At 45.3% G+C, this 13,127-nt stretch overlaps 1 protein-coding gene across 2 annotated transcripts in view; it reads right to left on the bottom strand.

Annotated features, from left to right (window-relative positions):
* LOC148516875 (serine palmitoyltransferase 3-like) overlaps nucleotides 1-13,127 on the bottom strand; it is a 96,595-nt gene that overhangs the window by 33,043 nt on the left and 50,425 nt on the right. For both annotated transcript variants that reach the window (XM_088479449.1, XM_088479450.1), the window contains exons 5-6: nucleotides 6,361-6,485; nucleotides 1,955-2,048 (exon numbers count right to left, since the gene is read on the bottom strand). In XM_088479449.1, coding sequence (XP_088335575.1) covers nucleotides 1,955-2,048; nucleotides 6,361-6,485 — 219 coding nt within the window. The remainder of the gene's footprint in view (nucleotides 1-1,954; nucleotides 2,049-6,360; nucleotides 6,486-13,127) is intronic.

The following is a 13,127-nucleotide window of genomic DNA, read 5'->3' as shown; positions in this document are numbered from 1 at the left end:
ATGCAGTGGGTACCGCCATCTTTAGATGGCGTTACCCAATACAAGCCTATGGGCTTCTCTTCACAGAGTGCTGTGAGAGGGGTCCAATCACATCCCTTCCAGCACCCCCGAGGTGCGTGCGTCCTTCTGTGTATGCGCAGAAGGGCGCCAGAGGGCCTTCTGGGTCATAGGTCTAACACCAGCATGGATGAGAAGAGTGGCGGGATGCATCGAATCACAAATGTGATGCGCCATGCAGTGGCGTAACTATGGGGGGTCGGGCAGGTTGCGTGCCCTGGGCACCGTGGAACCGGTGGCGCGGGGGGGCGCCGCCGGCCATGGTCCGGCCTGCCCTAGTTAGCCACCAGTGTAGCGCCGACCGCAGTGAGTGCGGTCAGGGCTACACATTTACACAGGACCGGCGCTAGGCTTCCAGCGCCGGTCCTGTGCTGCACAGCTGAGCCCGTTCCCTCCCCCTGAGCGCTTACCCAATAGCACTAGGAGGCGGGCTCAGGCTGTGCATAACACACGCATTGCCGCCAGCGCTGGTGGCGATGCGTGTGTTAAACAGCAGCCAATGAGAGTCAGATATACTCTCATTGACTGCTGCAGCACCCACTGCAAGAGCCGGGCTTCCGTCCTGCTCCTGCAGTGGGTAATGGGACAGACGTCATGACATCATGACGTCTCTCCCATAATGCTGAGCGCGCCAGCCCTGGAGGACTGGCTGGCGGCGGTGGGAGCGGTGTCGCGGACCGGAGCAGCAGCAGCGTGGATTCAGGTAAGTATATTTTTATATATATATTTTTTAAACCTGTCTGCACTACTGGGGGCACAACGGGGGAGGAGGTTGGCTACTACTGGGGGGACCTCTACTGGGGGTGGGGGCACAACGGGGGAGGGGTGGCTACTACTGGGGGCACCATTATTGGGAGGACCTCTACTGGGGGGGGCTACTACTGGGGGCACTTAATCGGGAGGGGGAACCTCTACTGGGAACTACTACTTGGGGGGGGGACTACCACTGGGGGCATTACAAAAGGGGCCTACTACTAGAGGCACTGCACTGGGGGGACCACTACTGGGGGCAATAATAGGAAGGGCCACTACACGGGGCACTGGATAGGGGGGATCACTACTGGGTGCCTGCATAAGGGGGACCACTACTGGGAAAACTGCATGGGGGGGGACTACTGATGGGGGCACTATATAAAGGGCACTGCATAGGGGGGGGATTACTACTGGGGGCACTATATAAAGGGCACTGCATAAGGGAATACCGCTACTGGGCGCACTGCATTGTGGGGACTGCTACTGGGGGCACTGCATAAGGGGGAACACTACATGGGGCACTGCATTTGGGGGGGCCACTACTGGGGGTACTGAGTAAGGGGAACTAATTGGGAGCTGTATAAGGGGGACCACTACTGGGGATACTGTATAAGGGGCACTACTATGGGCCTGCATAAGAGGGACCACAACTGCATACTGGGGGTACTGTATAAGTGGTACTACTGGGGTTAAGGTGCATATGGATAGGAATGTTCAGTGTGAAAAGAAAGGGGTGTGTCATGTTGACACACCCCATTTTTAAGTGACCACGCCCATTTTTTTGCCGCGCGCGCCGAAGGCACGGGGGGTCTCCCTTTTCAAATTTGCCTTGGCTCCAAATACCCTAGTTACGCCACTGGCGCCATGCATCCCGCACCTGAACTTAAAGCAAACCTGAGCCCGGACTAGGTTCAATTCAGAACCCCAAAGTTTAGGTATGTTCGTTTTTCAGGAAAACTGAACCACACATCTCTACTTAATAAGGATACATCTGGAAACACCTACATTTAAAATACACATAATATTACAGATCCACATATATAACTAACATGGGAATGTTTACCTGTCATACCATAACATGTTATATAATGGGCACATTTACAAAGGACACGTTTAAGCGTTCGGTGGTTGAGCCGTCACTTACTGTTGTGTTGGAAAACTCTAATTGTGGCTCCTGAAAGTCTGGCACCGAGAACCAGAGACGTGTGGTTTAACTCATCACTTAAAATAAGACATCCCTGTGATGATAAAATATGATCAGGTCAGTCAGAGATCCTAAAGTCAGATCACATGGTGACAATACTGACAATGACAATAAGGGATCAAGGGGGAGATGTATCAAGCAGAGAAAAGAGTGGAGAAGTTGGCTATAGCAACCAATCAGCTTCTACCTATCATTCTATACATTGTACTTGATAAATGCTACCTCAAAGCTGATTGGTTGCTATGGAGATTTCTCCACTGGTCCACTCTCCACTCTTTTCACTGCGTAATACATTTTTCTTCATAGGGATTAATTTTGCACCTAAAAAAACAAACACATGATCCTTAAATATACAATCATAGCACACTATTATACCACTTTCAGACATACGACCCAGGAATATCCCTGCTCAGACTCGGGTTTTTCACCTCAGCAAAAACCCGGGTTTTTGCTTGAGACCCCCTTTCACACTACACCTGAAACCCAGGAAATTCCAGGGTCTGATACGTTCACACTAAGGCCGGGATGTACTAAGGTTGCGGTGACCATTCTGCCAGTCACCGCAACCTTACTAATCGCATATATACTAACATATGCGATTAGTATCGCAAAGGACAGCTCTTGCGATAAGAGCTGCCCTTTGCGAAGCAGCCGATGCTGGGTGATGAGGTCTCCGTGTGACCCTGCCCCGTCCGAGCCCCGGGAGCTTCCTGCTGGTCACCTGTGCAGGAAGCCTCAGGTGGAGGACTCAGGAGGAGCGCGGGCCAGCAACCATGGAGAGCTGGTGAGTGGGGGCCAGCGCTGGGCGTCGGCGGGGCGGCGAGGCATCGGCAAAGCATCGGGAGCGGGGTGCGGTAAGAAGCCCATAGACTTCTATAGGGTAACACCAAGTTTTTCTGGCGTTACCCTCTGCACCGATAAAAGTGCGGCCGGAGCTTAGTACATATGGAAATGCGGTAAACACCCCGAAAATGGTGTTTTTACTGCATTTTTCCTTTAGTACATCCCAGTCCCGACCTGGGTCTGCCCTGGAATTTGGTGTGGATTTAAAGGGGATACATATTTTTTTTTGTTCACAGTAATGACATAATATAAAAATTTGCATTTTTAGAGTAAATATCACAAAGTTTGTTTATTTCCAATGTTTTATTTATTGAAAACCAATAAATGTTTACATTATAATATAAGAAAATTATGAATATAGCCTCTAGAAAGGTGCGGTCTATACAAAGACAAAATTTTCAAATAAAAAAGTTAAGCAAAAAAATAATACAAAAATTTGTTTGCTTCCCAGTCATGTGGTCTGGGTGACTGCAGTTGATGTTATCAGCAGGTGCACGGAACAGCCAATGAGAAGGTTTTCTAAAAACCTGGGTTGAATGCATTCATACTAGAGGCAACCTGGGTTGCTCCCAGGAAAAACCCTGGTATAGAGCAGGGTTATGGACCCGGGACTTCACACATAGCAAAAACCCGGGTTGATGCACATTCACGACCAAAAACCCAGGTTTTTGCTGTATGTCTGAAAGGGTTATCAATTAGCTCTTTCACCTTTTCAGCATGGGGCTGGTAGTTTCTTATTTGGGGGGGGGGAGAAAGGGGAAAACCGATTTGCTTTTCTTCCCATTGAGAACCCATGCTAGTCAGTCTGGGGCTAGTCTTCCCTCTACTGCAGCGTTTTTCAACCACCGTGCCGTGGCACACTAGTGTGCCTCAAGCTGTTGTCAAGTATACTCCGGCAGTCAGCTCAGCGCACTTGTACTGTAGTGTGTTTTGTTTCTGTGGAGGCCAATATGTGGGAGCCAATGTTTATGTTTTTTCATTGGTCACGCACGCTTTTTTGCCGGATGGTGTGCCTTGGCAATTTTAAAATCTTGTGTAGTGTGCCTCGAGTTAGAAAGGTTGAAAACCACTGCTCTACTGGGAAGACCTCACGCCTCGTAGTTTCCCTGTAACCAATTTATTCCGAATAGTACTGGGATGGTAAAGTATTTTGTAGTGAGAACATATTTTTTTTTTTTAGAATTTATTTTAACAGAATATTATCCATGGGGGCTCTATATTATGATGGGGAGTGGTCCTACAAATGTGCTTTGCTTTTCAAGGGTCCCCCTTAAAAGTATATACAATTTTCATTATTTATTTACAGTTTAAAAAAGTGCGGGCCCTGTGAAATTAGTAATGTTCCTCAAGTTGACAGAATTTCTGGGCTTTATACAATTCACTGGGCATCATTTACATAGAGCAATTACACCTACAGAATGCGGATAGGTGGTTGCACACACAGGCCCTGATTCAGAGCCGGACGCTCTGACAGAGCGCTTGCTTTGAATCATGGCCGTCCCTCTGAATTTAAGAGTGGCCTCCTGGCCGTTCGCATAGCTGTGGCGAGCGGCCAAAATGATGGTCGCGATGGTCAAGACCATCGCGACCATCGGGCTTGCGACGAGACCCTTGTGGTAGGGTCTCGTCTTCCGCAAGCCCTGGAGTGCTTTTGGCTCTATCAGAGCCAAAAGCACTCCCACTGACATCACTAGTGATGTCAGTGGGGCCGTCCCCAGACGGTAGGCGTTCCCATGGGAACGCCTCCGTCTGGGCAGCCACGCCCCCGGCACGCCCACCAAAGGGGCGTGCTGTCAATCACCATCGACAGCACGCCCCCTTTGGTGCGAGACCCATAGCGACGGCTTGAACGTCGTTATTCGGGTCTAGCGCATGTGCACGACGGAGCCGGCTCTGTCGTGCACATGCGCACTTGGCCAACATCGACCCGCTTGCGAGTGCTCAGCGCTCGCGAGCGGGTCTGAATCAGGCCCACAGAGTGGTGCGGTTGGGCAGGTTCATGGCCTGTCTTGATACCATGGTTTACTAACACATTTTATCGCCTTTCTAATATTAATTTTTCAATGTTTCACCCCCTCTCTGCTGCTCTGTCTAACCCCCCCCCCCCCTTCAAGCTCAGGGCCCGATTTAGACCCGCTCTTTCGTCATCACCAGGAACTTAGTGTAGACAACAATCGGTAACTTTGAGTAACATAGAACCCATGCAGAGCACTTTTGGCAGACCATACCCTGCCGCAAGCACTGCGAGTGCTTCAGTGTGTAATTCAGCCATGTGACGTGTATTATGATGCTGCGTCTTAATGATGCACGCCCCTGAAATGGCGTTAAGGTGCACAGACACGCCTGCGTTTGCACCACCACTCCTCCGTTACCATCGACCAGCCCCTGACACCAGCCACAAACGGCACGATCTGTCACTCATTCTAGCGAGGTGTCTATGTACAGGGTGCGAACGCTTCCCGATCGTATGGACTAGTTTGCGCACACACACTGCGTCTTGCACGCATGCGCAGATTGCAAACATCGGCAGGCTACGTGCGAACGCAGCCTAGCGAGCAGGTCTGAATCGGGCCCTCAGTCCCTACCCCATACTTAACCTTTTCCAGCGAGTTCTCCCCTCCGACAGTAGGTGCCGTGGCCCCCAAATCCTGCTAAAGGGTGCACATTTCTACTTGGACAATCTATGATGCTATGTAAAGAGTAAAAATTAATTTTTCTTGCATGTTGAAGGAATATTACAGTGCTGCTTGGTAGATTTGGCCGACTTACCCCTTTATTAAGGCACAATGATATACTGTACACTGGTTATATGGCTAACTGACAGGGACAAACGTGCTCGATTTTCTTAGTTTTTTTTTTTTTTTGCTATTAGAGGTAATTTTTTGTCAGACAGAGCTGTTCTGATAACCAAGAACATATGCACAAGTGCAGTTCACTCTAATACATAGCAAATACATTTAGTGCTGACCAGAGCCGTAACTAGACTTTTTGGTGCCCTGTGCCAGAAAGAGCATTGGCGCCCCCCTCATTTTTCAAAGGGGACATAATGCACCCAAAAAAAGGGCCATGGCCTCATGGGGAAGGGCCACGGAAGAGATAGGGGAGGCCAGGAGATGCTGGGGATAAAATCAGAGGAAACTACAAGTGAGAATGATAATAAACAGAAATTTGACAGGCCCAAACAGCGCCCCCTGACCTGTGGTGCCCTCTGCAATGGCACCGACCGCACTACCCTAGCTACGGCCCTGGTTCTGATGTAATGAATTGTGGGAACTCCCAGAAGCACTTGCAGATGTATAACACTATGGAATTGAATGCCCTTCACATGCTGACCTGCATCCAAAAGACAGCTAATTCAAATATACTCACAACAAATGTTCTAAATGAATCATAGTCATTTAATAGTACACTTCAATGGATTAAACTATTTTATAGGCATCTAGAGACTATGCTCATTTATTTCTGTACACCAAGTAAAAACAAAATACTAAATAAAAATATACCTTGCCAACCAGTGCCGGGATACATGTGGAGTTCGTGGCAAAGCCCATGGAACATATCATGGCCGCTTCTACATTAAGGAACTCTGCAACCAAATCCTCCAGCTCATTGTTTTTATCCACGTTTCCTGGGAAACAATACAGCATTTCATAGAGACTTTCAAGCAAACACATAAAATGTACATGGTTAGCATAAAGGTATTTTGTAGTACTGTAAGTACTATAGTTGTGTTTGATAGATTCTTTATGGACATGCATTTGAAAGAAGCTGCTTTATCCAAAATTGCTATTCTGTGCTTCTTTTTGGATACCAAATTCCCCAAAAATATATCCTACATTTTGTCAGGGATTCGGTCAATATCCTGGCAAAGGGGATTCCAGCGCTTAGAATACTGGTGCCGGAATCCCGACACATGTCAGACTCCCGGCGACGGCTTCCCGACTGCCGGCATCCTGACCGCCGGTATCCTGAAGGTAAGTACTGGGGTAAGGTTAGCGTTAGAGTTAGGCACTAGGGGGAGGGTTAGGTTTAGGATGCAGGGAGAGGGAGGTTAAGTTTAGGCACTAGGGGAGAAGAGTTAGCTTTATTCACCGGAGACAGAGGGTTAGTGGTAGAGAGAGGGTTAGGGGAAGGATAACTAACGACAGGTGTCGGTATCCTAATCCTGTTGGGATGCCGACGTTGGGATTTTGACTGCCGGGATCCCGAATGCCGGCATCCCGTACCCAACCATTTGTTAATCTAAGTACTTCACAAGAAACATCCAGAAGTCATTTATTGAATGTGACATCCCATTGTCGGCATGCATATGACATTTTATGATTTTGTTCAAATCTTTGCATTTTGCAGCTCTCATACACGGACTATGTACATTTTTCTCTAACATATTTTGTTTTATTACCTGTGATATAGCTGTGTTAGTGCCAGTGGAGGCTCCAGAGGTGGGGCTGCAGCACAGTTCAAAATTCAACTAGAGGAATCGCACCAACTACTGCCCTTTCTAACGCTGCCAAACATCACCAACCAGGACTCACTAGCAGTTGGTGTGTGTCCCCTATTTGAATTTTGGACTGTGCAGCAGCCCCACCTCTGGAGCCACCACTGGTTAGTGCCATTCTGCATAACACCAGCTCACCCAAATGGTGGTACTACCCAACAAAGTATACATTGCTGCATAACTTTTTTTTTTTTTACATGCCTTTGGTCCAAGCTCCCCATACCCCATATCTTGGTTGCAAAACCCCAACACAAAAACAAAAAATAATCAGGGCACTTCCCTGTGTGTGTTTGTGTGTTGCAGTGATTTACGAAAGAGTAATAGAAAAGGGTGGTGAACAGAAAGGGTTAAAAGGATTATGTCATCCTAACTAACAAGCCCTGATTTACATGCATATAACATGTAAAAACTTATAAAAACTTGTACGTGTGAAAAGCAATAGCGCTGCTGTATCTATATTTAGTTCAGATTTTCTTATATGTGTAAAGGTCACTATCACAATAAAAGCTTCAGAAGACAGCACTCCACCAAAAAACAAATAGTGTCAATCATCAAATCCTGTTACATTCTTTCTTTTTCCACCATAATGTACATCCAGAATGGAAATAAACATATATTTATTCTTCAAATCAGAAAAAAACTTTACTATTTCTTCAATCAGCCTTCGCGTTTATGGAAAAATAATCCTCTCATATGTATTTCACAAAAACAAGTCACTCTTTATTCCATGAAAAAACAATTAAAAGACGTATATTCATGTGTCCATTCATAATCATTACTCATTAAAAAAGACAGTCACATAGGCAAACATAGGGGCCTATGTATCAAAGCTTGATGAGAGATAAAATTGTGAGAGAAATTAACCATCAGTTCCTAACTGTCATTTTTCAAACACAGGGTCTCATTCAGAGCCGCTCGTAAGCGGCTGCTCGTTCGTTCCGAGCGATGTTCGCACATCTGCGCATGCGTATGGGTTTTAGTACGCATGCGCGAACCAGTCAGTGTGGTCAGAAATCGTGTGCTCTCAATATAGCGAATGCCTGCTAATTTGAGTGACAGGATGAGGCGTTTGTGGGTGGTAACAGGGGAAGGTGCTTGAAAACGGGGAGTGGATATCCGAACGCAGGCGTGCCAAACGGTCAAAACGGGCATTTAATGGGTGTGCATAATTAACAAAGCAGCGTCATCGACCACGTCAGTTGGGTGTCTTTTAGCCAGAACTGCTGGCATGATTGCGGTAGGAAAATGCAACCACAAGAATAGCGAGCAGTTCATTCGCCTTTCGATGTACTCGATTAATCTAATAAATAGCGGAGATGACGTATGATGCGAGCGGCCAGGTGGCGTTTTTTAGGAAAAAACGTCCGCATGTTTTGTTCGCTCGTTCAGACCTAGAGGCGTCAACAGACCGCAAAGAGCGAACGGTCAATTTAAATAGCCTGCCCCTTTTTCTGGACGAGCGAGTGCAAATAGCGTCCGGCTCTGAATCAGACCCACAGCCTATAAAATGTAAGTTAGAAGCTGATTGGTTGGTGATTTATATCTCACAATTTTCTCCGTGGAGGCCAAACTTCTGCGGTGTCGTACTGCGTACTTGATGTTTGCCCGGGGCTGTAGTACTTATCCAGCGGCTACCTCTCTCATCTGGGTCTGGGGACTTACTCATCTACACTCGCCGGTAGAAAATCTGAGCTAAATATAGATACAGCAGCGCTATTGTTTTTCACACGTAGAAGTTTTTATAGGTCGTTATTTGGAGCACTAGGGTGGATTGCTCTTTGTGTGTGAAGGAAGCAGCAGCTGAGGAGCACATTTTTTGGAGTCTAGGGGGTAAATTTACTAAAGTGAGAGTTTTTAGATTTGAGTTTTAGAAGAGATGTTGCCCATAGCAACCAATCAGATTCTAGCTATTATCTTCTAGAAAGTGCTAGCTAAATGTTAAGTAGATCTGATTGGTTGCTATGGGCAACATCTCTTCTAAAAATCACTTCTAAAAACTCTCACTTTAGTAAATTTACCCCCAAGACTATATAAAAATGTAAAAACCACCTTTCTTTTTTTTAAATCAGATGTTTTCTCTGTTTAGTTGTTGCTGAATGATGGGGAATGATGCATTGAACAGTGAATGATGTATTGATACAGTGAACTGTCGGTTATCACACTATGCAAGCTCGCACATCAGCAGTTCATATTTCAGGAAGAGTTTTTGAGAGGTCGGCTTTTTTCTGCAGGTTCTTTCAATGCCGAGTTACAAAGTCTGCGAAACATTCCAAACTGTGTGAAACTTAAGGACAGTCACCTAAAGGGGCGTGTTAGACAGGTGACATGGAAAATAGTGTATGAGAGATCTAGGCATTTTACCTTTCACCTATATTTCCAAGGGTGAAGTTATGAGGTGAACAAGTTTAAAAGATATTTGTACATGTCATACAAGAACATCAGAACTGTCGGCACCCGGCCTGACAGCGGGTCTGCACAAGATCCTGAGCTGGAAAATGGAGCATATGAAAAAAAAAAAAGTTAATTCTAACTTTCAGTTTTCCTTACATTATTCATACACTAATTTAAATATAAAAATCTCCTCAATTTGTTGCTTAATAGTTCTGCAGTATTTATGTAACGAGTAATAAAATGGCAGCCAGTAATGCAGTATTGAAAATATGTGTTTGTAATCATTTATGCTCTTGGGGCTGGAATGCATTTGCTTCAACTCAAACTAAAGTACATTTAGAGGGATGTAGTTACTATCCCGGCAGTTGGGGGGCCGGCGCTCAGAGGCCCTGATTCAGAGCCGGACGCTCTGACAGAGCGCTCGCTCTGAATCAGGGCGTCTTTTTTTTTTTTTTAGAACGGCCTCCTGGCCGCTCGCATAGCTGTGGGTGACCACCTACAGCTAATGCGAGCGGCCAGGATGATGGTCGCGATGGTCAAGACCATCGCGACCATTGGGCTTGCGACGAGACCCTTGTGGTAGGGTCTTGTGGCCGCAAGCCCCAGAGAGCTTTTGGCTCAAACAGAGCCGAAAGCTCTCCCATTGACATCACTAGTGATGTCAGTGGGGCCGCCCCCAAACGGTAGGCGTTCCCATGGGAAGCACAATAGGAAAAGAAATGGGAGCGCTGGCAGTGGCTACTGATTTAAAAAATTATTTATTTTAATTGCATATAATACAACCCCAAAAATTTGTTTAAAACATCAAATAGATGAAAAATACAGATGAAATTAATTAATTAGGCTACTAGTGCCTTACTATTAAAATGCGGAACCGGTTCCACCATACAATATTAGTTCATATCAATATATAAATTTCTCCAGAGGATGAAACCGCCGCGTCATTGGGCGGAGAAACGCCTATCTTAGGAACTACCTATTTTTTACTGCAATATTAATACTGCAATACTAACACTCTAATCCGCGCTGACTAAGCTGTGCTGCTTTTTCTATATGCATTTAACCCTTTACTAATCGGGTATAAGTGGACATAAATATTAACAGCTATTAATCTATGCTGGCAAGTTGTGACTAATGATTTTGATTGATGCTCCGTTATTCCAATTTATGTGTGTCTATATAAGAGATCTCTATATTAGTCTCTGGAGAGATTTATATATTGATATGAACTAATATTGTATGGTGGAACCGGTTCTGCATTTTAATAGTAAGGCACTAGTAGCCTAATTAATTAATTCCATCTGTATTTTTCATCTATTTGATGTTTTAAACAAATTTTTGGGGTTGTATTATATGCAATTAAAATAAATAATTTTTTAAATCAGTCGCCACTGCCAGCGCTCCCATTTCTTTTCCTATTGTGCTTCCATTGTAAATAGGTGGACCTCCAGATCCACTGTGTGGGGGCAGCAGGAGTGGTATAAATTTTAGCATAATTGGTGATTCATATCAGTAGCGCCCACTTTTTCCCCTTTTTTCAGTTCCCATGGGAACACCTCCGTCTGGGCAGCCGCCCACCAAAGGGGGGCGTGCTGTCACTCAACATCGACAGCACGCCCCCTTTGGTGCGAGACCCGGATCGACGGATTGCCCGTCGCTATCCTGGTCTCGCGCATGCGCACGACGGAGCCGGCTCTGTCGTGTGCATGCGCTCGGGGCCACCATCGACCCGGTTGCGAGCGCTCAGCACTTGCGACCGGGTCTGAATCAGGCCCAGAATCCCCACCGCTGGCATCCCGACGGTAAGTATTATAGTTAGGGGGAGGGTTAGGATTAGGATTAAGGTGCATACACACACAAAGATTTTTTGAACGATTATCGTTAACGATATCGTTTATCGTTCAATCGTTGAAATAATCGTTCACTTTCTAATGGTGCATACACACGATCAGATTTTTTCTTCAGATATGGACGATAACGATTTAAAAATCGTTCAGTCGTTCATATCTGAAGGAAAATCGTTCATATCTGACATGCCTGAACGATGGACGATCAACGATGCGCGTTCCCGTTTGTCAGATAACGATATCTGACATCTGATGGGTTTGCAGTCAGACTTGGACGATTCCATTCATTTTAATGCAGTCAAAAATCATTCAATCGTTCAAATCGTTCAAAACTTTGGTCAAATCGTTCAAATCGTTCACATCGTTTAATCGTTCAGTCGTTCATCTGACAAATCTGACAAGTCTGACAAATCTGACCGTGTGTACGCTCCATTAGTAATAAAACAATGAACGATTATCGTTCATGCGTGTTCACGTTTGTAGTTTGAACGATTTTCATTAAGGGAATATGCAAAAATCGTTTGTAGTTCAAAAAAATCGTTCATTACACTTTAAAAAATCTGACAGATAATCTGACAGATAACATGACAGAAAATCGTTCATAAAGTCGTTGGTAACAAAATCGTTGTATGTGTATGCAGCTTTAGGCACTAGAGGGGGAGGGTTAGGCTGCAGGGGGAGGAAGGTCAGAGTTAGGCTGCGTGGGGAGGGTTAGGGTTAGGCTGCGGAAAAGGTGGTTTAGGGTTAGGGATTTGCGTTAGGACACTTCCTAATTGGGTCGGGATTCTGACTGTTGCGATACCGCTGTCAGTATTCTGAATATAATGAACTATACATATTTTTTAATCCATATCCCCCAACTGATAAAAGATTTGCAGCGCATTGCAATTTACTTTCCTAGAGCCTCCTGACAGAAAAAAATAACTCTTTGCTGGAGATTTCATCTAACATATCAATTCATGATCTCCCACATTCCCCTTCTATATTCACTACATACTAAGTTACCCACTTTCCCGAACCTTCCGGGAGACTCCCGAACCTTGGGTGGCTCACCCAGATACCTGGAAAATTGGACGGGTTTCCCAGTGGCCACATAAGTGTATTGTAATTTAAGAGGGGAGATTTTATTATGAAAACTTATGTATAGAATTCTGCCCTTGCTCTTTTTTTAAATAGTGAATTAATGCTGAAGCAAGAACAACAAAGTATGTATTTGTGGCTTTGTAAAAAGAATAAAAAAATTAAATAAATGAAACACATTGATTTTTGTTCACTATCTTGCCATTTCAATGAAGCAACCCTCCCCCCACCTAATTTTTTTGGCCATTTTGGATGGATTTTATTTAAGATATTTTTTTGTGGGTTGAACTGTACATAAAAAATAAATTACTGATGTTGATGTTTGAATGTGACCAGTGCACAAAATGGCAGAATGGTAGAGATGAGCGGTTCGGTTCTACTTGGTTACGTTCGAATCTGAAGAACTGCATTTTATTGACTAAACGGCTCTCGTGTTTTGGATAGCCAATACGAT

Source organism: Taudactylus pleione, unplaced genomic scaffold (assembly GCF_031769625.1).
Source record: "Taudactylus pleione unplaced genomic scaffold, aTauple2 ptg000235l, whole genome shotgun sequence".
In the NCBI taxonomy this organism is placed as follows: Eukaryota; Metazoa; Chordata; class Amphibia; order Anura; family Myobatrachidae; genus Taudactylus; species Taudactylus pleione.
Note: the sequence above shows the minus strand (reverse complement) of the source record. Positions and strands in the feature narration are given on the sequence as shown.